Source organism: Meriones unguiculatus, chromosome 11 (genome assembly GCF_030254825.1).
Source record: "Meriones unguiculatus strain TT.TT164.6M chromosome 11, Bangor_MerUng_6.1, whole genome shotgun sequence".
In the NCBI taxonomy this organism is placed as follows: domain Eukaryota; kingdom Metazoa; phylum Chordata; class Mammalia; order Rodentia; family Muridae; genus Meriones; species Meriones unguiculatus.
This window is the reverse complement of record NC_083359.1, coordinates 40,479,902-40,502,567: the sequence shown is the minus strand read 5'-3', so window position 1 is coordinate 40,502,567 and position 22,666 is coordinate 40,479,902. Positions and strand designations below refer to the sequence as shown.

The following is a 22,666-nucleotide window of genomic DNA, read 5'->3' as shown; positions in this document are numbered from 1 at the left end:
CTAGATGTTCTCTTAGGCCAAATGTTCTCATTTCTTCTGGTCATATGTCTTTGTCTGTTTGTATTACTATCACAAAATACCTGAGACTGGGTAGCTTGTGAAGAACAGGAATTTATTTCTCATAGTTCTGGAAGCTAGCAAGTCTTAACTTAGTAAGAGCTTGGTGGTGCTTCCAAGATGGCACCATGAATGTTGCCCCTCACAAAGCAGGAGATAGAAAAAACATTCCTGTAGGACCTTTTTATGACAGCTTTGTCCGTTTATGAGGGCTATCTCTCACACTGTTTCCCTAGGAACTAAATTTATAACAATCTTATAGCCATGCATTTAAGCCATCGATCAAGGTAATTATAGCACTGAGGAAGTTGAAGCAGGATTGTTGGGATTTTGAGGCCACCTGAACCACATGGTGAGTTCCGCTCCTGGGCTAGAGTGAAACCCTGTCTTATTAAACAAAACAAAAACAGACATTTATGAATGTCCGGGTTTGATCTGTAGCACTGCATAAAACCAGATATGGTAGTACAGATATGTCTGCAGTCCCATTACCAAGGGGATGGAGGCAGGAAGATCAAGAGGTCAAGAAATGAGGTTTATGTGTTTTAGCATTAGTAGCCTACTGATAAAATGTAGACTTTGTAAATTAGCAGAACTTCCAAGTCCTCTAGTACTTTTTTTTAAAAAAGCCTTTTCCAGCCTGCAGAGATGGCTCCATATTCAAGAGTACCTGCTGCTCTTTCAGAGGACCTTGTTCAGTTCCAAGCATTCACACCAGGCAGCTCCCAATAGTCTGTAACTCCAACTACAGGCGATCTGAAACCTCTGGCCTCCTTAGACACCCGAACTCACATGCAAACATGCATACCTACCTACACATAATTAAAAATAATAAAAATCAATGTTTTTTTAGAAGTATTAAAAACTAAAAGGCCATTTCCAAAGAGGAAACTCATTGTATAATGCCTCTTTTTTTTTTTTTTCAAAGTTGCATAGTGGTGTTTTGTTTTGTTTTTCAAGACAGGGTGTCTCTGTGTAGCTTTAGCTGTTCTGGAACTCATTCTGTAGACCAGGCTGGCCTAGAACTCACAGAGATCCACCTGTCTCTGCCTCCCAAGTGGTAGAATTGCCGGAGCCTGCCGGCAGAGTCGGACATTTCCTGAGTGGGGAGTGAGGATTGAAATATTTAAAGCAAAGTCGCACTATGTACAGGATGGGCTTGAGAGGGCTGTCAGTAAGACTTCAGCGTGAGTTTATTCCACAATTCCTTTTTATAGGCAAAGCAAAAACAAGTCACATCAATACAAGAAAGAAGTTTGTGGAACTACCGAACTTGCTTTCTAAAACTACTTCCCTATAGCAGATATGGTTCAAGGTCACGCAAACAAGTTTTAGGGAACTTAGTGAAACTTCCTCTTTTCTCTGTCTCAAGGTGAAGGCCAGGGTCAAAACATGTTTTTCACTGCTTTCTTAAGCAGCTTGACAAACAAGCAGCTCTGCACATAGGATGAAAGGCAGTGCACCACCACCACCTCCTGGCCATAGTGACTTTTCTTAAAACAATCTCTAGCTGTTTGAGGGTAAGTATTCACTAAGGCTTTAGAGGAGACATTTCCATCCAGGGTCCTCCAACCAGCAGTAGACCGTTAGACACTTAGGTCCAGGCTTGCATAGGCTGCAACACTGGTGTATCATAATGAGCTTTGTAGAGCTTCACATTAGTTTTGAGTTCTCCCAGTTTCATTGGTTACATTGACCTAACACCAAATCTTACATGTGTATGCATTTGTGTACATGTGTATACACATATGCATATATGTATGTATATGTATACATGTAACCAATGAAATGCAAACCCATATATTCAGTTCATAAGCTTTTAAAATTGTAAATATGTATTTATTGTGTGTGTGTTGCCTACATTTGTGTCTATGGTACACATGCATGCATTACCTGCAGAGACCAAAAGAAGGGGCTAGATCTCCTGGAACTGGAATTACAGAGGTCTGTTAGCCACCAGGTTGGTGCTAGGCATCAAACTGAGGTTGTGGAGAGGAAGTGCCATTGCTGTTAACCTCTGAGCCATCTCTCCAGCTCTAGTTCACAAGCTTTTGATAGTTATGTAACTTACTGATTCTTTTAACTTACCTTTGTGTTCAAGATTTGAAGAAAGTTGGCGAGGGGATGGGATGTAGCTCAATTGGTAGTGTTTACCTAGGGTTCCATTCCTGACGCAGCAATAGCAGAGGGTGACAGTACACACTTGTAATATCAGCACTTGGGAAGTGGAACCAAAAGGATGATTAGTTCAAGATCATTCTAAGCTACACAGTGAGTTTGGGGTCAGACTGGAGTACAAGAGACTCTGTTTTTTGTTTTGTTTTGTTTTTTTGTTTTTTTAAACAAAGACATGAACATTATCAGATTTGTTTAAAACCCAGAAAGTAAGTCATGCTGACTTCACAGTGACAGCATAGGGCAAATATGCATACAGGCATGAATACATGTGTCATCAATGGCTTCAGGGGCTCGCCAGCTCAAACAGCTCAGGACTATTTTTCTGATGCACCCACCAGGAACTGGAATCCAGTGGCGTGACCTCCTGACCCCTGTCAATGTGGATGATGATTTCTGCTTTGGACAAGTGCTGGGGATGCTGCTGCTGGACTCGGTACTCTATGGCCTGGTGACCTGGTACGTGGAGGCTGTCTTCCCAGGACAGTTTGGCGTGCCCCAGCCCTGGTACTTCTTCCTTATGGTGAGTGCTGATGCCCCTGTTCTTCAAGCAGGCCACTTCTTTGGGGAACAGAGGTGTCCCCAGCACTCACTTGGGACTCCTTTGAGTCCCAGAGTGTGACACCTGCAAAGGCCTGGGATAGAAAACTCTGACCTGTGCATGTGTCCTGAGGGCCCTTAAGATTTGTTCAAAGAGATGAAGACCTGACCCACCCCAGGGTCTGAGACAAAGGGACCCAGAGACTGATGGACATAGCCTCTGCTGCTCCAAGCTCACTTCTTTGTTCATGAAAAATCTTCACTTTTTTAAAATAATACCAAGGTTTGCTGGGCAGTAGTAGCACAGACCTTTAATCCCCGTACGTGGGAGGCAGAGGCAGGCGGATCTCTTTGAGTTTGAGGCCTGCTCTACAGAATGAGGTCCAGGACCACCAGGGCTACCCGGAGAAAACCTGTCTCAGAAAAACAAAATCATAATCATGATCTGATGTTTAAGCCCAGGGCCTTGTATATACTAGCCAAGCACTCCAATACTGAGCTATATCCCTAACATAAAAACAGATGTCTTACTGGGTTCTCTGCCTACAAAGCAATAAAGGTTTTTTGGGGATGTGGCCATCCCCCAAAAACAGTATTACAGATGTGCCTCTGTAATACTTTTCTCATTGACAAAACAACTAACCAAAGCATCTTAAGTAAAGAAGGTTTTATTCTGGTATGTGGTTCGGGGGATACATTTTACTGTGTCAGGGGGTTGAAGCAACAGGAACATGCTGCCCACGGTCTCCCCAGGAAGCAAAAGCAGATGTTGCGAATGCTGGTGCTCAGCTCATTTCCCCCCTTTCTTCAGTCACGAGGTGGATGATACAACCTATATTTAATGTGGGTCTTCCCACCCCAGTACCCAAGCTAGAAGCTCCCTCAGAGACACACCCAGAAGTTTGTCTCCTAGGTGATTCCAGGGGCTGTCACATTGACAGTACTAATCTCTGTACCTTTTCAGTGTCCTGTGCACTTCCTACCTGGCCCCTGTAAACATTTGCTTGATAAAAGTGGGCTATAGCATGACAGAGATGGTATACACTTTTAATCCCAGTGCTCAGGAGGCAGAGGCAGGCAGATTTCAGTGAGTTCAAGGCCAGGTTGGTCTACAGAATATGTTTCAGGACAGCCAGGGCTACACAGAGAAACCCTGACTCAAAAAACAACAACAACAACAAAAAAGATCAAACAAACTTTTATCTAGCCATATTTATAAATGCATTGTCATCTCAGAAATGTATTTTTACATATAGCTTTCTTATGAGTGAACCTTGTCATGATGATATAGAATCCCCGTATAAGGTTTCACCATCACATACTAGCAGTTTTCAATTGATGATTTGGTCCACTTCTTTTCTTTATTCAGCAAGTATTTATCAAACGTCAGCTGGTGTATTTCATCAAATGCAAGTTGACACTTATTGTTAGAGACAGACATTACTCTTATCTATAGCTGTAGAAGAAAAGTACTACCATTTAACTGTGGCATTTTGTTCTGTGAAGCCATTCTGATTCCACAGTCACTTTAAATGTGAGGTGTGTTTCCAGTAATACCAGTGCAGTGTGCCTCTGTATACTGCGAGCAGAACAGGTCCTCACCAGGCAGCTCACCCTCTAGTGCCCCTATCCATAGGGAGCCTGTCACTAGTGAGGAGAGAGAGTGCTGAGACACAGCTCCTTTCCCCTTAGGCTCTGACAGTGCTCTGGACTGGGATGCTCAATAATGTCTCTTCTCACCATTGACAAGTTCCCTTTTCTCTCTGTTAAATTTCAATTTCACAACAGTCCACTCTTGTGCCCATTTACCAGATCAGGAAGGCAAGAGTTAGAGATTTCCCATGTATAATCAAATCAAGAAATGTGCTGAAATTCAGTCTGAAATGGTGTTTTCTCGTCAGTAATATGCCCTGTGGTTAAGGCTGGGGTCATGTTGTTATGCACGTTAAGTGTGTCAGTGGTAGTTACTTTGCTGGTCACAAACAAAATGGACTGATACTAATGACTTGATACCCATGTGCCTCCATCCCAGCCCTCCTACTGGTGTGGGAGCCCAAGAACTGTCGTAGGGAAAGAGGAAGAAGACAGTGACCCAGAAAAAGCTCTCAGAACCGAGTACTTTGAAGCTGAGCCGGAGGACCTGGTAGCTGGGATCAAGATCAAGCATCTTTCCAAGGTGAGGCCTTGAGGGCAGACTGGTCAGATGCAGCCACCCTCTCCAGGCCTGGCTCCCTCCAGCTGTCCTGAGTACCTGAAGGAGGAGGATACAGATTGTCCCTCCACATCTGGTCCCATGCTGTCTGGCATTGTGGTATTGTGACATTGTGACCATGGTCCTGCTTGCACCTCTCATAGCTTCTCAGTAAATGCTCAGTGGATGCACAGTGACAACAGGAAGGATGTAGCCTTTGCCCCACAATTCTGTTCTCTGTGTTGAATCAGGTACCTGGCTTAGTATCCTGAGATATTAGGGTCATGTTTCAAAGGAAAAGGAAGGCCCCAAGGGCCACAGGAAGTCAAGGAAACCCTCTGCCTTTCCTACAGGTGTTCCAAGTGGGTAATAAGGACAAGATGGGCATCAGAGACCTGAACCTGAACCTGTATGAAGGACAGATAACAGTCCTACTGGGCCACAACGGTGCTGGGAAGACCACGACTATGTCCATGCTGACAGGTGAGAAGTCGCTCCATGTCCAGCTGTGACTGGCAGGCCCTTCTCCTCTGTCTGCTTTATATTAGCCACAGATTTGTTTTCTCATATGGCTTTCACTCTTTCCCTGTGAGAAGTGAGATATGTTTATACCCAGTAAAGTTGATCCACCCCACTCCAGACCCACTGATGTGAGTCAGTGGTGGAGTGGTTATCTGGTACTCATTGAGCCCTCCCTACATTCAGTACCCATGGTGAAAAGTAAGGAGGAAAAGAGGGGACTTTTCATCCCTAGTGTATTTCACCCATCTGGAATGATTTCTGCCTTCCTGAAACACTAAGGTGCTTGTCAGTAACACACAACTTGATCTTGAGAGTGGAGCTTATGATAGTAATGGATTCAGTATCTACACACACTTCTGTGAGAGAGACAGAGCCAGAAAGAATGAGAATGAGTTTCTTCTTTATGACCAAGTGGTGTGCCTTGTAACAGAACTGGGGCTGCATCTTCTATCTTCTACTGCTCTGCAGGACAGAGCCTAACATGGGAGAATGCAGGGTCCAGGAACTCTCATGGATAGTATCCTCAGTAAAATGAGGGGAGTGGGTTAAGAGAGTCAAGGGAGGCATTGTACCTTGCACAAGTAAACAAGATTTTCATGATGAATTGGGGTCTTTGATTTGGCTACAGGTCTCTTTCCCCCTACCAGTGGACATGCGTATATTCATGGGTATGAAATTTCCCAAGACATGGCTCAAATCCGGAAGAATCTGGGCCTGTGTCCCCAGCATGATGTCCTGTTTGACAACCTGACAGTTGCAGAACATCTTTACTTCTACGCACAGGTAAGTGTGTGGGTGGTGACTGTTCCCTTGCTCATATACCTAGGGTTCTGCAGCTGCAGTGTGCCATTAGCCTCACAGCAGTGTCATCTGAGGAGCTCTTTCATAGAAGCAAGGGTAATTGTGGGGGGATAAGCAGAGTCCAGCAGTGCCCCGGGAAGATATCTCTTGAGCTAGAGAACTTGCTGAATGCTTTAGCTCCGTCATACCACCTGTCTTACATCTTCTCATCCCCTGTCTTTCAGCTTAAAGGCCTGCCTCTCCAGAAGTGTCCCGAAGAGGTCAAGCATATGTTGCATATCCTCAGCCTGGAGGACAAGCGGGACTTGCGGTCCAAGTTCCTGAGTGGGGGGATGAAGCGCAAGCTCTCCATCGGCATCGCCCTCATAGCCGGTTCTAAGGTATAGGGCAGGGGTCTGGCCTCTTGATGTAGCTGAGTCAGGCTCCTATACAAGGACAAACCCAGGGGTGGTGACGACAGTTCAGCAAACTCCCAAATCAAGCTGCAGAAGGCCACCCAGCTAGGCCATCCTGAGCCTGAGATATGACTCTGTCATTGTTACAAGGTTTCATTCACCTCTGCCTTCCAGGTATTGATGTTAGATGAACCCACCTCAGGCATGGATGCAGTGTCCAGAAGGGCTGTTTGGGACCTTCTTCAGCAGCAGAAGAGTGACCGCACCATCCTGCTGACCACTCACTTCATGGATGAAGCTGACTTGCTGGGAGACCGCATCGCCATCTTGGCCAAAGGGGAGCTACAGTGTTGTGGGTCATCACTGTTTCTCAAGCAGAGATATGGTGAGCAGTGTGAAGGAGACCAGGCAGCCTCCATCTCATGACAGGGCCAGCGCCACTACCCTCTGTGAAGGATCCAGACAGTAGCTGGGCAAGGCCATCTTTAAGCTTTCTCTTCTGTTGTCCAGCGCAGAGGTTTGTGGGAATGGTAAAGCAGAGTATCTTGAGTGGTGGGGCTCTCGTTAAGCCACAACAGAACTACCAGGATCAGGAATCTGTGGGAGTAGACAAGAGTCCTGTGAGAGGTCACTGGTGCTTTCCTACATGAGCAGTATTGACTGTACGGTCCAGGCCAGCAGGTGAAGTCATAAGCCAGGACTCAACCACCTTGCTGTGTGGAATGCCTGGCTTTGTGTCTGTCACCTCCTGGTCTAGCATTATATGCCTGTCTCCTACCCTCACACCAGAGTACTCCTCCCCCACAGAATGCCCCATGGTTCACACCTTACCTCTCCTGTGCCAAGCACATACCCCTAGATAGCCCCAGTATAGCCAGAGCAGGCTAGAGAGGGTCCCCATCTAAGCTCTGTGCCTAATGAAGATACTCGGGTTCTTTTTCCAAGGAACAGTGTCTTTTGTTCATCTCTAATAGGGCCTCAAGAGTTTTGCTTGCTATTTCTTGCCTGTCTGCTCAGTTAGCCAAGCCATTGATTGCCCTGGGTCCAACACCCTTGTCTCTTAAGGAAACAAGAAAGGGCCATTTCCTGCAAAGTATTATTGGATAAGAAGCTGAATGGGAGCCGGGTGCAGAGGCTCATGCCTGTGATCCTAGCGCTCAGGAGGCAGAGGCAGGCAGATCTCAGTGAAATCGAGGCTAGCCTGGTCTACAAAGCAAGCTCAGGACAGCCAAGGCTACACAAAGAAAGTCTGTCTGAAAAAAAAAAAAAAAAAAAGGAACTGGTTGTGTGTGGTCTAGTCCCACAGCTCCTCCTGTGTCTCTTCCTTGCAGCCATGATAAGCTTGACATCTACAGCACAGTCACACGTACTCAGAGCATTGCTGTAGTTTGATCTTCAGGGAGGCTCTGGCTTCCAGTATGTATATCTGGATACACTCAGTGACCCAGCCTCCCCTGCACTTCCTCAAATAGGTTGTGGGAGGTAACACATGCACTGCAATGAAGAGGCTGAGATGCATTTGTTCTGGCCCAGCTGTCCCCAGTTGTGTAAATGCCTTCCCATAGTCCTGCCTGATTGAGTCACAGAGATGTGGCCTAGTAGAAAAAGTGGAACCACCAAAGGCCTAACACTTGGTCCACATGTTCTAGGAGCTGGCTACCACATGACACTGGTAAAAGAGCCACACTGCAATCCTGAAAGTATCTCTCAGCTAGTTCACCACCATGTCCCCAATGCCATGCTGGAGAGCCATGCTGGGGCTGAGCTGTCCTTTATTCTTCCCAAGGAAAGCACACACAGGTACGTATCCTAAGGAGTGCACAGGTACAGACCCAGGAAGGCCCCATGGCTCTGAGGGCTCTGTGCCCTCTCTGTTACGACTTCCGGGTATCTCTCATCCCTTGGGCCAGGATGGGGGTGGAGCTGAAGCATCTACTGGGCTGATTTTACCTCTGATTATTACTGCAGAGAGACATATTGCTTATACGTGAGGAGGACAGACATACATAGACAGGGTTAAAAAGCATTCACTTCTTGCTTGCATTCATACCCACACTGGACTCCCTTCTAACACCAGCTTGAATATATAAAAGCTATTGCCGGGGCTGGAGAGATGGCTCAGAGGTTAAGAGCACTGGCTACTCTTCCAAAGGTCCTGAGTTCAATTCCCAGCACCCACATGGTGGCTCACAGCCATCTATAATGAGATCTGGTGCCCTCTTCTCGTGTGCAAGGGTACATAAAGGCAGAACACTGTATACCTAGTAAACAAATAAATCTTAAAAAAAAAAAAAAAAAAGCTATTGCCAAGCCTGGTGGTGCATACCTGTAATCCCAGTACTTGGGAGACAAAGGCAAGAGGATCATTTCAAGGTCATTCTCAACTACATAGTGAGTTCAAGGCCAGCCTAGGCCATATGAGACCCTGTCTCAACAGCTGTTGTCTGACCATCACACATGCATAAACAGATAAATCAAATTAAAAATTGTAGTGTATTTAGCCATGTGTCTTAGGTTTATCTCAGCTGTGATTAACACCATAACCAAAACAACGTGTCCACCTTGCTGTTCATCATTGAAGGGAGTCAGGAGACGAACTCAGATAGAGGCCATGGAGGATTGCTCTTCCTGGTTTGCTCAGCCTCCTTTCTTGTAGAACCCTGGACTACTAGCCCAAGGATAGCGCCGCCAACAGTGGACTTGGCCCTCCCATATCAAACACTATTTTAAAAATGCCCTGCAGGGTTGCCTGCAGCCTGATTTCATGGAGGCATTTTCTCAATTGAAGTTTCCTCCTCCCAGATGACTATAGCTTGTGTCAAGCTGACATAAAAGTAGACATAACAATTGACCCTTGTCGTCAATTTACCACTGTTAAGCCATAATCTCTCCTTTCTTGTTCATCCCCAAGATCACACAGTAATATAGACAACAATTTCTAGATTTCAAACCTGGGACAAATGGCTGAGGTGCTATTTAACATATCAAAGCGGACTGTGCCACCAGATTCTCCATCCCTTAGTCCCTACCTATTACAGGGTCTTCCTGGCTGCCATACCCCACCTCCTACCCTGAACTCTTCAGCTTAGGGGGCTCAGATGCTCTTCCTGTGTAACCCCACCATCTTGGTTACCCCCTCTCTCTGTACCTTTGGGCCTCCTGGCTGGTGCCCCTGGTCTTTGTGACCCTCACATGGCCCAGCTTAGTCTGTTCATGTCCACTCTGGACTCTCCTAGATGTTCTGCCTCTGGCCGTGCTCTCCCGCATAGCTACAATAAACTTTCTCTTCCAACATACCTGGGAGTAGTCATGGTTTTTTTTTTTTTTTCCTTTTATTTATTTATTCTTTTCATTCATTTGTTATGTTCCTTTTCTTTTATTTCTTTTTTTTTTTTTCATTCATTTGGTGTCAAAACCCAGGAGGGTTCACTTTCCTTTTCTTTTTATTTCTTTTCATTCAACAACATAAAACATTTTAGCTGGGCATGGTGGCATGCGCCTTTAGTCTCAGCACTCTGGAGGCAGAGGCAGATGGATCTTTCTGAGTTTGAGGCCAGTTTGCTCTACAGAGCAAGTTCCAGGACAGCCAAGGCTACACAGAGAAACCCTGTCTCAAAAAACCAAAGAGGGAGAGATTCCAGCCATGCCACACCACAACACAGTGCCAGCTCAGCTGGTCTTCATGACCCCTTCAGGCCTTCAGTTCTAGTACCAACTGGGAGACTCGTACAGATGAATGACCAAGTTTGGCTGTGAGCGTGAGGTACAACTTAGACCACCTCTGGAACACAGCTTCTGTGTGCTGGCTCTGAGGAAACACTTTCCAGAAGATTTCATCTCAAAGATGCTGGTCTCTTTTTAATCACTGCTGATTTCTCAGCTCCAGTTAACAAGCATTGATTATCCCAGCAAAGCAAAGGTTTTTATGTTAGTGGTCTGGTATCTTGTTAATCATAGCTGATTCTTTTTCCCGGGAAACAGAACCACAGATTCTTAACATGTGCACTGGTCCCAATAGAGTGACTCAGACTTCCCCCTGGAACTTCACAAGCCAAGCCTCCATCACCTGCATTTCTCTCAGCACTTAGGTTTCTAGTCCCACAGAACACTAAATGGCTTTTCTAGCCCAAAGTTCCAGAGTACTTTCCCAGTCCTCTCAAAAGCACATGGTCAGGTCTTTCTCAACAATTCCTCACAATCCTTTTACTAATGTCTGTCTGTCTTAGGGCTACTGTTGCTTTGATAAAATACCATATCAAGCAACTTAGGGAGGAAAGGGTTTATTTGGTTTACACTTCCATATCACTGAAGTTAAGTCAAGGCAGGAACCTGGAAGCAGGATTCGATGCAGAAGTAACGGAGGAGTGCTGTTTACTGGCTTGCTCAACCTACTTTCTTATAGAACCCAAGACCGCCAGCTGCGGCGGCCCCACTCACGATGACTTCTCACATCGATTAATAATTAAGAAAATGCCTTAAAGCTTTGCCTGCAGCCTGATCTTATGAAGGAATTTTCTTTCCCTTTGGTTTTTCAAGACAGGGTTTCTCCGAGTAATGGAGCCCTGGCTGTTCTGGACTCGCTTTGTAGACCAGGCTGGCCTCACAGAGATCCACCTGCCTCTGCCTCCTGAGTGCTGGGATTAAAGGTGTGGACCACCACTGCCTGACTTCAGTATTTATGGAGTGGGTGGACAAATACTGGGTCGCCACCTTTCTGCCAGCCAGGGCCAGGATGGTCTCACAGCTGTTGGCTTTGGGGCACTACCTCTGGGTAGTATCTTTTGCTCTGTTTTATGCTTAACTTTAAATGTTCACAACTAGCAAGGTTTTGGCCCCAGAACTATCATATCAACTGTTTCGTTGCAACTTTTATATGGTTACGTGGTTATGTATGCGTTTGGTTTGTTACATCTGCTCTGTTGTGATTGATTACATTTTTATTCTCAAAGTGTTCCCCTGCCTACAACCAATTAATAGTCATCAGAAGGGCGTTTGTTTCTTAGGTTGTTTGTTTCTCTTCTGGTTTCAGAGTCAGAGTCCAAGTGCTCAGAGGGGGGAAAAATTAATAGGATGACATGGTAAATTTCTATCCACTCCTCTAAATTTTCCATGAACCTAAAACTTCTCTAAGAAAAATAAGAGCTTGGGATGTAAATGTAGCTTATAGCTCACTAGCAGAACACAAGCAAGGTCTTAAGTCTGGTCACCAAATGTGTTTTTAATTCATTTCTAAAGAAAGAAAATGGTTCGGCATGGTGGTACACACCTTTAATCCCAGAACCCGGGAGACAGATCTCTGTGAGTTCGAGGCCAGCCTGGTTTAAAAAAAAAGAGCTCAGGACAGCCAGGGCTGTTAAACAAAGAAACCTTGTCTTCAAAAACCAAAAGAAAAAAGAAAAGAAAAAGGGAAAATGGCATTTCAAGATATTGTTCCAACCTGTCTTACCTCACTTTTTGCAGAGGCAATTATTTAGAAACATTATTTAGAAAGTATCTGCAAAAGCCTTATTGCTGTTGGTCTCCTTTCAGGTTTGAAAGTCTGTTTACTAAACTGGAAAAGAAGCAAAAGGAATTGGGCATTGCCAGCTTCGGCGCCTCTGTCACCACTATGGAGGAAGTCTTCCTTCGGTCAGTAGGTGTGGGCTTCCATCTGCCCCAGACCTTTATTAGAGATGATTTTGTTAAAGGGTTCTGCTCTGGAATACTGCCAGAGCGTGAAGATGTGTGCAGAGCAGGGTGGGACTCCAAGCCGGAGTTCAGATGTGAGCTTTACAGACACCTGCAGAATCAGGAAGCCATGGCCTGTCTGGGGAAAGAGCCTGGGCCACCCAGGATCCTTCCTGAGACAGCCACCCCAGCACAGGTCAGCACAAGGTTAGTTAGTAAGTTCTCCAGGGTGTGGGTCACCCCACAGGATTGAAGTGTGAAGGTTAGCTCTCAAATCCTTAGAGCACCAGACTATTGCCATATTTATTGGGCATTTCTTGAATGCTGTTTGACTGATACAGTGCTAATAACAGGAAGTAAAAAATATACGTATGAAATATTCTTCTTGAGGAAACCATGGTCAGAGGACACAGCATAATAACTGACCATAAGTTATAAGACCTTGTACTATATGCTCGAAGGTATCTCTCTCAGGGGCTTTGGGAACCAACAGAAAAGGCCAGCACTGCTTCAGGAAGACCAGTGGGTAGAGATGGGTACAGAAAGAGTTTATGGACCTTGAAACAGAACAGCCAAGAGTGAGGGAGGGAGGAAAAGAAAAGTTGTTTTCTGACCTGTGTCCAACACAGAGTGAATCAGAATAGCTTTTGGTGTATCGTGGTTGAATAAAAAAGCCACATGCCAACCTGCTGTCAACTGTATCTGAAGGCTCAGTTCCAGGCCACTGTCAGGAGCTACCAGGCTTCTCCATCTCTGTATTGCCTGGGATTTAGTGCCAGTCTATCCCCCAGCCCACTTGGTCTCCCCATTTACATCCAGCACATGGCCCCACCCAGCCTCTGGCCTTGCCATTTTACCTCGGCTCCAGGCCAGTGCCTGACAGTGATTTAAGAATGAGCCATCCCAGGAGAAAAAAATACCTGGGTCTCTGCCAGCCCACCAAGAGGCCTCAGTCAGCAATAAAGGCAGCAGCATGTGCAGACACTCATGTGGTGGATGGTCTGCTGTTAATTCAAAGAAAATATTGGTGAGATGGTGAAACTTGGTGTCTCTGAAATGAATCTGTGATTTGACTCTGAAAAATGAATGGGTCTGGGGTCAGTGATGACTCAGCCCAAGCCCATCAGCCTGAGTTTGTTCCCTAAGGTCCACATACAGAAACGGCTTCCCAAAGTTGTCCTCTGGCTTCCACACATACATGGCATACAACACACACACACACACACTACATTTCAGTTGAAGGACCTGTATGCTGCCTCTCTTTGTACTTTCTTCTTTCACTTTTATGGATCATGTTGCTGTGAGCATATTGTATACGAGTTTTTGTGTGGTTACATGCCTTTATTCCTCTTGAATAAATGCCTGGGAGTGGATCATACAGCAACTTTTGTCACTCTATCAATGACCGATATCCATTATTTAAAGGCTTCTATCAGAAGCACTGGAGTAGAAGATTGCCATTGGCTCCCTTACTTGTCTGTTTGACCATTTGTTCACATTCACTCATTCTTTACTCATCCATTTATCTTATCATCTCTACTTAGTAACTAGCTAGGGACACTATGAACACAGCCAAGCAGATGCCAGAAGAAAGAACCAGACAGGGTATTACCTCTGAGAGCTCTCTAGGCGTGCAGGAAGAGTGGCTAAAGTTCATACTCATAACCAGAGGCTGACGAGAATGGTGCCTGTGAAAACATTAACTCAAGGGCCCTGACAGCCTGGAGCAGACTACAGTGTAACCACAGCACATTCTGACCCCAAGCAACTACTTTAGGACTCGCCAGCCCCACCACCTACCCTCCCTCCACTGTCTATCCCAGTCATGCCCTTCTGAAGCATAGTTGTCTGCCTCCCAGCCTTAGCTTTGGCAGGCAGTTCCCCTGTTGTCTTCTTGGGACACAGCACAGGTTGTGTGATGAGCCTTCTTCACACATGGTAAAGCCATGGTGCTGTACATCTCTTCTCTCCCCCTTGAACACTCTGTTAGTCATGCTGACTCTGGGCAGTTTCCTTTAGGAACAGGGCCCTTTGCACCGCAGCCTTTGCTGGTTATGTCTTTCCCATGGACATTACATCTGGCTACACAAAGATGATGTTCTAGAGATACTTACTGATGAATGAATGAGTGAATGAAAGACGAGCTGGTGGCATTATTGTGCTTCAGAGACTCTTTTAAAAGTCCTCTCTGTGTCTATTACTTGGTGGAACAAGAGCTTCATTCCCCTACCCACAAGCTGAGTTATGACTGGTGACTGTGTTCCGGTGCAGGGTTGGCAAGCTGGTGGACACCAGCATGGACATTCAGGCCATTCAGCTCCCTGCTCTGCAGTACCAGCACGAGAGGCGGGCAAGCGACTGGGCTTTGGATAGTAATTTGTGTGGGGTGATGGACCCAACGAACAGCATTGGAGCCCTCATAGAAGAAGAAGAAGGCGTGGTCAAGTTCAACACAGGGGTGAGCACCTCAGGCTGGGGCGACATAAGGGCTGCCTGGGGGGTTATCATCCTCTGAATGTCTCCTATCAGGGTTAGGGTTAGTGTTACCGCCGGTTCAGGGGAGAGTGCGCACGCAGGATCTTCAGAAGAAGACAGAGGGCAGATAACAGCTGGTGCTGCGTGGGTCAGCAGGAAGGAGGAAGGAGACACTCACATGGCTTTTTTATTTGATATTTTTTGAGAAAAGAGCTCACTCTGTTGTCCAGGTTGGCCTAGAGCTCAGTATGTAGTAGACCAGGCTGGCCTCAAACTTGTGATCATCCTGGCTTTGTTTCCAAGGATCATAGATGTGCTCTGCCATACCCAGCTGAAATATCTTCATGTTCCAACTTGGGCACTCACAGAAAACTGTATGTTTGTTTATGACAATGAAATTGCCTTGTTGGGGAGGCTGCCTTATACCAAACTCTGTGCTAACCTGCTTTAATAGCCACCTAGTGAGGTAAGAAGGCAGTGAGGAGGACCCTGCACTTGTTTTATAGCTAGAATACCAAGGTCTGGCCCAAATTCACATGTGTAGAGCCTGGGAGCTTGCTCCCAAGGTCCTGAGGTCAAGAAGGAGAGACATAGTGCTGGGGAGTCCAGGGAGGCAAGTGAGGGGAGTCACCCATAGGCTTCTGTATAAACTGGGCACAGCCTTCTATGTGGCGATGCCTCAGCAAAGGACAGAGAAAGGCAGGAACCCCCAGCCAGACCCTTAATACTCTTTGATGAAAGTGTCTCTGGCTGCAGTGGAACCTCTCAAACCTGTGTAGGGACTTGAAGGCGCATGTGCCCTCCCAGTTTTTGAGCTTCAGCCATGACCCCACATCACTACAAACTTCTCGGTGGAACTGCCTGGCAGAATGTCAGCCAAGGTCTCACAGTTGCTGCTGCTTGGGTCAGCACTGTGCAGCCCCCATCTGCAGCCCTTGTCATCTGCTTACCTCTACCACAGCTCGCCCTCCACTGCCAGCAGTTCTGGGCCATGTTCCTGAAGAAGGCTGTGTACAGCTGGCGGGAATGGAAGATGGTAGCAGCCCAGGTCCTGGTCCCCCTGACCTGCATCACCCTGGCCCTCCTGGCTATCAAGTACACCGTAGAGATCTTTGATGACCCTCCCCTGAAGCTGAGCCTGAACGAGTATGGCAGAACAGTTGTGCCCTTCTCCGTCCCAGGTTCCTCCCTTCTGGGCCAACAGTTGTCTGAGCATCTAAGAGACATGCTGCAGGCAGAGAGGCAGGAACCTCGCGAAGTGCTAGGTAAGGAGCAGCTGGGGGTGGGGCCCAGAGGTGCCCACAGTGTCAGTGTTGTCTCAGATGAGTCCTTTATTGCCCTTCACTTTCATAACACATTTAGCATCCCTGGCCCAGCTCATACCGTGACCATCAAATTTACCTTTGGACAACACCAGATGTCTCTTAGGCCAGAACTCATGGTGCTGAGTCAGAGGAAGTATTTCTGGGACACCAAAGATGCAGACACACCGTTAGGACTTGGACACAGCCACTCTTTTATATACAAACTGCAGATGTCCAGTGATGTTTGTATGCCTTGTCTTTGTTCACAGGCTAGGCTGCTGATAGTGTGTCTTCACGTGATGTGGTGCTTTCAGCCAGTACCTTGAAATTGAAAAATGCCTTGAGTCTCTCGTAGCCATAGATCAGTATTGCTCCCAGCTTGGAAGCACCATGTTCTAGTTAAATGGAGAGCACCGGCAGGTTTTTTCCTTTTACTGTTCCCTGCTGCTACATTGTGACCTGAGGTTCTATGGACAGATTGATGACTAAATGACAGACTTCCTCCTTGGTAAATGGGTGATTCTATCAACAGTCAGGAAACTCTCAGCACCATGGTGGACACTACTGGCCCAGCTGAGGCCCAAGGAGCCCAGGGTCCCATCTTAGCCGTGCCTACACTGAGTCCCTGATGGGCATCATTGGGATGATGATAGGTGCTCCTGCTCATCCTCCTGGTACCCTGATGCTGCATTACTCCGCAGGTGACCTAGAGGAGTTCCTGGTTTTCAGGGCCTCGGTGGAAGGGGGCGGCTTTAATGAGCGGTGCCTGGTAGCAACATCCTTCAAAGATAAAGGAGAGCGGACAGTGGTCACTGCCTTGTTCAACAATCAGGCATACCACTCCCCAGCCACTGCCCTGGCCATCGTGGACAATCTTCTGTTCAAGCTGCTGTGTGGTCCTCAGGCCTCCATTGAGATCTCCAACTATCCCCAGCCACGAAACACCCAGCAAGTTGCCAAGGACCAGTTCAACGAGTACGTGTACAGCCCACACACCCATTCAGGTGTACCTCACCAGGGCTGCCACTGGGACAGTGCCAGAAATAAGGCTTTGTAGATGGTAGAGTGCTATATCTACTCTTAGTTGTTGCTGCTTCTTGGCCAGAGTCACTTCAGCCCCTCAGCCTCTCACATTAACTGTTCCTAACACCTGTCCCAGGGGTTGTACTCAGAGGACCTGGTGGGCATCTTTGTCTTCGCTTTCCGGCAGGGTCCTCAGCGGTAGGGCAGGACTGTGGTTAGAGCTCGAGAAGGACAACCACACCTGTTAGACTTCAGGCTAGAAGGCCCAAAGATCAGGCTAAGGGGCACAGACACCATGAGGACAGTCATCCAGGCAGGGTGCCCATCCAACAGATACCAGTCATTCATGAAAATCTCATGCACAGCATGCAACGTACAGTCAGATGTCTGTTTGTGTAGCTAGACATGGCCCCTTCACCTCCGTGTCTTCAAAACAGTTCTGTGTCTTCTAGTAGTCACTCTCCTCCTCCAACTCTCAGGCCTCAGTTGCTCATCTGCTCTGTCTTGGTAGAACTTCCTGTTGTGGTCATTTCTTAGAAGCAACATTGTATAACACATGATGTTTCAGCATGGTATTTCAGGGTTCCTCCATGCTCTGGCTTTACTTCTCCCTCCTTCCTCTGCCTTCCTGTTCTTTTCTTTGTCAAATAGTTTTTGTTTAGTTCTTGTTTTTAGTTTTGGTTTTCGGCTTTGTTTTGTTTTTTGTTTGTTAGTTTGTTTTTTGAGACAGAGTCTTGGTGTGTAGATTTAACTGTTCTGAAGCTCACTGTGTAGACCAGGCTGGCCTAAAACTCAGAGATCCACTCTTCTTCCTTCCCAGTGCTAGCATCAAAAGTGTGTCCCACTGCACCTAGCTTGATACTGTTCTTTCCCCCAGTACCATCTGTTTAAGATGATCTGAAGGTTTTTAAGCCCTGAGGTAAACAAAGCCTTCAGAGCCTGTTTCCGAACGTGTTGCTGTCAACTAGCTGTAGAACACAGGATGCAGTGGGAGGGATTTATCTGCCACAGAGGTCCAGGAACTTAACAGGGAGGTCTGACTAGAGGTGATCAGGGCAGAGCAGAAGTTTCCAGAGGACACCATGACAAACACAAGTGCAACTGTCCCCTGAGTGCACACAGCAGGTGGCTTAGAAGTGAATAGGAGAAGCCTAGGGGAGAATGCGGCCTTTGTTACTCAGGACACCAGGAGGAGCCATCCTCAGGGAGTGGGGATTTTACCATCTTTGTGGTTCTTCCTTTTCCCCTTGAGTGGTTTGGCTACTGTCCATGGATTTGGATGGTCATGACCAAGGGCTCAATCTTTCCCATTACCCAGACGCACTGTGCTCTGCCCTCCCCAGGGGCCGGAAAGGATTTGACATTGCCCTCAATTTGCTCATCGCCATGGCATTTCTGGCCAGCACATTTTCCATCCTGGCAGTCAAAGAGAGGGCCGTCCAGGCCAAGCATGTTCAGTTTGTGAGCGGTGTCCATGTGGCTACTTTCTGGCTTTCTGCTCTGCTGTGGGACTTCATCTCCTTCCTCATTCCCAGTCTACTACTTCTGGTGAGTGCGGGGTGTGCTGGACCCCACTCTGCACACCCAGGGAGCACACCTGGGGTCCCCTTGCAAAACCACTACCAGCAGGGAAGACCAGCTAGCATCTGATTCCATCCAGGCGTTTGCTGATTCAGTCCCTGCCCTTTGATAGGCAGGTACTGGGCTAAATGTCCTGGTTCTAGCTCCAGTGACCAAGAGATTACTCAGAGGGGCCCCAGGGTGACAGCCATTGTGGAGCCATGGGGTATGGCATGGTCAGTCAGAGCCCAAGGACCATTGAATGCTCCTGACCCTCCCTTTCTCTGACCGCCTATGCTCTGACCTGCCACATCTGTGCTGCCAACACAGGTGGTATTCCGAGCCTTCGATGTGCACGCCTTCACGAGGGATGGCCACATGGCTGACTTGCTGCTTCTGCTCATGCTGTACAGCTGGGCCATCATCCCCCTCATGTACCTCTTGAGCTTCTTCTTCTCGGCTGCGTCCACAGCGTATACCAGGCTGACCATATTCAACATGCTGTCGGGCATCGCCACCTTCATCGTGGTCACTATCATGCGCATCCCAGGTGGGAGACTGACCACTACCCTAAACCACTGGCTATGCACTTACCCATTTTGTCCAAGGAAGCCCTTTCTGCTCAGCCAGTCACAATGGTGGGGGGCGGGGGTCTGCAGCATTCTCCCAGGGCCTAGGGCTGACCTTCCTGCCTCAATCTGTATTGTGTCTGCCAGCACTAACTAACTGGTCTATACCTCATCACAGCCGTGAAGTTGGAAGAGCTTTCCAGAACCTTGGATCATGTGTTCTTGGTGCTGCCAAACCACTGCCTGGGCAGGGCGGTCAACAGCTTCTATGAGAACTATGAGACCCAGCAATACTGCACTTCCTCCCAGGTTGCTGTCCACTACTGCAAGAAGCACAGTGAGTGTCCAGGCGGCCCCTTCTCCACGCTCACTCTTTGCAGAGCTTCCCCCACCTGCCCAGCCAACGGTCTTAGAGTAATATCTCTTCTGTTCCCTGTAGCACAGTATCAGAGGCTGAGTAAGTTATACACCAAAGAGGACAAAGGGCAGCTTCTGGGAATGGTCATCTTGCTCACAGAAGCCCAAACACCTGAGATGAGTTGAATCATGTGTGTCCTCTGGCCTTATGTAAAGCCAGGCATCAATTATGAGCCTTTGCCCTGTAGAATGTATTTAGTGCTAACCAGCTTTCAGAGGTCTCATCTTTGAATGCCACAGTTGGATTAAATTTCCACCTTTTAGAAAAATTTATGTATATGGGTGTTTTGCCTAAATTATTATCTGTGTACCACTTTCATGCTTGGTACCCAGAGGCCAGAAAAGGGCATCAGAGCCCCTGAAACTGAATTTACAGTTGGTCGTGAGCCACTCTGTGGGTACTGGGAATTGAACCTGGAATTGAATCCTCCTCCGGAAGAGAAGCCAGTTCTCTTAACTGCTGTCCCTTCTCTCTAGCCCCAGATTCCTACCTTTTGAACACCTCACAGAAGGGATTGCATCTCAGCTCCATCACAGGGTTCCATGTTCAAGTCATCAGCCATGTTATCCGCATCACCCCCATGTCCCACATCTGCCCCTTGCTCCTGCTTATCCCAGATGTTCTGGGCCTGTACCTAGGCATCGATTTTCCCACCTGTCCTGGTGCCTGGGGCTTCTAAAATAGACTACTGACATCTTCAAATGTCTCATTTCTTAGCAAAGTCACACTCACATAATAAGGGTTAGACCTATTTGGGGGTGTGGCCTTCTTATACCTGAAATGTTCTCCTTTACACATCAGCAGGGAGCTCAGCAGCCACATCTACAGAGCCCTGCACACCCTCAGGCAAAAGTCTCTCTGCTGTGTTGCTGAGCATTACCCTAGGATAGGGCATGTGAATGCTTGTCCCTTCTCTAAACTTGAGTGCCTAGAAGAGGGCATGTGATTTCAGCACCTTCACCTCTCTGCAAGTCTCAACTCAAGGCAGTGTGACTAGCAGACCAGGTTGTAGTTTGTGATTGGTCCCCTGCCACAGTTATGGAAGGGACAGCTCACATGGCAAGATTCTTCCAGAGCGGGATAGTACCTAGCTCTTGTTTTACACTGACAAGCGTAAGGCATCTTAAGGAACTGCAGCAGAGGCCCTTGGTGGAGGGTCTAGACATTTGTTTGTCCTAGAGAGCTAAAGACAGTACTGAGGTCTGGGAAGGGAGAAGGTACTCAACCAGTGGCCCAGCCTTGCTCCTTGCCCTGTACAGACATCCACTACCAGGAGAACTTCTACGCCTGGAGCAGCCCAGGCGTTGGCAAGTTTGTGACCTCCATGGCTGCATCAGGGTGCATCTACCTCACCCTGCTCTTTCTCATTGAGACCAACCTGCTCTGGAGACTGAGGACCTTCATCTGTGCCTTCCGGAGGAGATGGACTCTGGTGAGTGGCTTCTGGAAGCTCAGGAAAGCTGGAGGGGTGCTCCCCACCTCCTATGTGGGCCTAAGACAGTGAAGGACACCTCCCTTTGTGCCCAGCCTTGATGCTCATATACCTTCAGCATCCCTCCCATTTGTCTCTCACATACACTCCAGGCTAGCACATAGTGTTGGCTGCCTAGCATAGCCAGATCCATGTCACAGAACAGGGAGGAGGTTCAGCACTCATTATTTTCAAGGTCTGACAAAAGGCCTGAGATCCCGATGCTATGGCAGCTAGCAGAGGCAGTACCTGAGTCACTTGAGGACCAGCTGGACAGGTATCTGCTCTACGTGTTAGCACATATACATAGGTGTTCATTTTTAATTGGTGTGTAGATGTGAGTAGACCTGTGGAATTGATTCTGCCCTACCATGTGACTCCCGGGGGTGGAAGTTGGTTGTCTGGTTGGGCAGCAAGTATCTTTATCCACCTCTCTACCCCACACATTCATTTTTTTAGATATACTCCGTGGCTTCATGTCCTCCCTCATATAAACAAACAAGAATAAAGTCTGTTAGGATCACATTGGGCATCCCAATTAACCTGAGTTGACCTGACTTCTCAGAAACATTACAACTTCTCCCAAATGAGTTCTCTCCACACATCACAGCCTTCCCAGACAGTTGCAGTGATGTATGTCTATAGTCTCAGCTACTCAGGAAGACAAAGAAGAAGGATTATTTGAGCTCGGTAGTTTGAAGCTAGCCTGGACAACATAGCAACACACATCTCTTTAAAGAAAATGAAATGATGGGCTGGCAAGATGTTTCAAAGGGTAAAAGTGCTTGCCACATAAGCCTCACAACTTGAATTTGAACCCTGGAGCTCATCCTGGAATAGAGAACCAAGTGCTTTGGGCAGGAAGAATGGTGTATCAGTTAAGGCCCCATACTGCTCTTGCAATGAATTCCAGTTCAGTTCCTGGCACCTATGTTAGATGTCTAACAACCAACTACCCATAATGCTAGCCGCAGGGGTATCTGATACCTCAGACCTCTGTGTGCTATTCACACATGCGCACACACACACAAAGTAAAATTTTAACCTAAAAAAAGAAGTCAGGCAGCGGTGCCGCACTCCTTTAATCCCAACAGTCTGGGGACAGGCAGATCTCAGAGTTAGAGGCCAGCCTGGTCTACAGGCAAGTTCCAGGACAGCCAGGACTACACAGAGAAACACTGTCTCAATAATAATAATAATAATAATAATAATAATAATAATAATAATAAAGAAAAAGAAAAGAGGGCTGGGGAGATGGCTCAGTTTACTGAGCACTTGCTGTTCTTCCAAAGAACCCAGCTTCAACTACCCACACCTATATAGTGGCTCACGAGTTACTCACAACTTCCTATCAGAGTGATTCATCGCCCTCTTTTGGCCTTTGTAGACACTGCATTCATGTGGTGCACGAATATATGTGCAAGAAAAAAACCCATACATACAAAATTCATTTTTATTTTTGGTGTTTTTGTTTTTAGAGACATGGTTTCTCTGTGTA

General features: G+C 47.1%; 1 protein-coding gene across 6 annotated transcripts in view; it reads left to right on the top strand.

Annotated features, from left to right (window-relative positions):
* The window catches only part of Abca3 (ATP binding cassette subfamily A member 3), a 53,653-nt gene that overhangs the window by 24,965 nt on the left and 6,022 nt on the right, over positions 1-22,666 (top strand). For all 6 annotated transcript variants that reach the window (XM_060364021.1, XM_060364020.1, XM_060364019.1 and 3 more), the window contains 15 exons: positions 2,574-2,755; positions 4,805-4,948; positions 5,317-5,446; positions 6,114-6,268; positions 6,511-6,666; positions 6,856-7,066; positions 8,331-8,481; positions 12,211-12,309; positions 14,620-14,806; positions 15,785-16,088; positions 16,829-17,102; positions 18,494-18,698; positions 19,041-19,260; positions 19,458-19,616; positions 20,957-21,129. In XM_060364021.1, the coding sequence (XP_060220004.1) occupies positions 2,574-2,755; positions 4,805-4,948; positions 5,317-5,446; positions 6,114-6,268; positions 6,511-6,666; positions 6,856-7,066; positions 8,331-8,481; positions 12,211-12,309; positions 14,620-14,806; positions 15,785-16,088; positions 16,829-17,102; positions 18,494-18,698; positions 19,041-19,260; positions 19,458-19,616; positions 20,957-21,129 (2,750 nt within the window). The remainder of the gene's footprint in view (positions 1-2,573; positions 2,756-4,804; positions 4,949-5,316; positions 5,447-6,113; positions 6,269-6,510; positions 6,667-6,855; positions 7,067-8,330; positions 8,482-12,210; positions 12,310-14,619; positions 14,807-15,784; positions 16,089-16,828; positions 17,103-18,493; positions 18,699-19,040; positions 19,261-19,457; positions 19,617-20,956; positions 21,130-22,666) is intronic.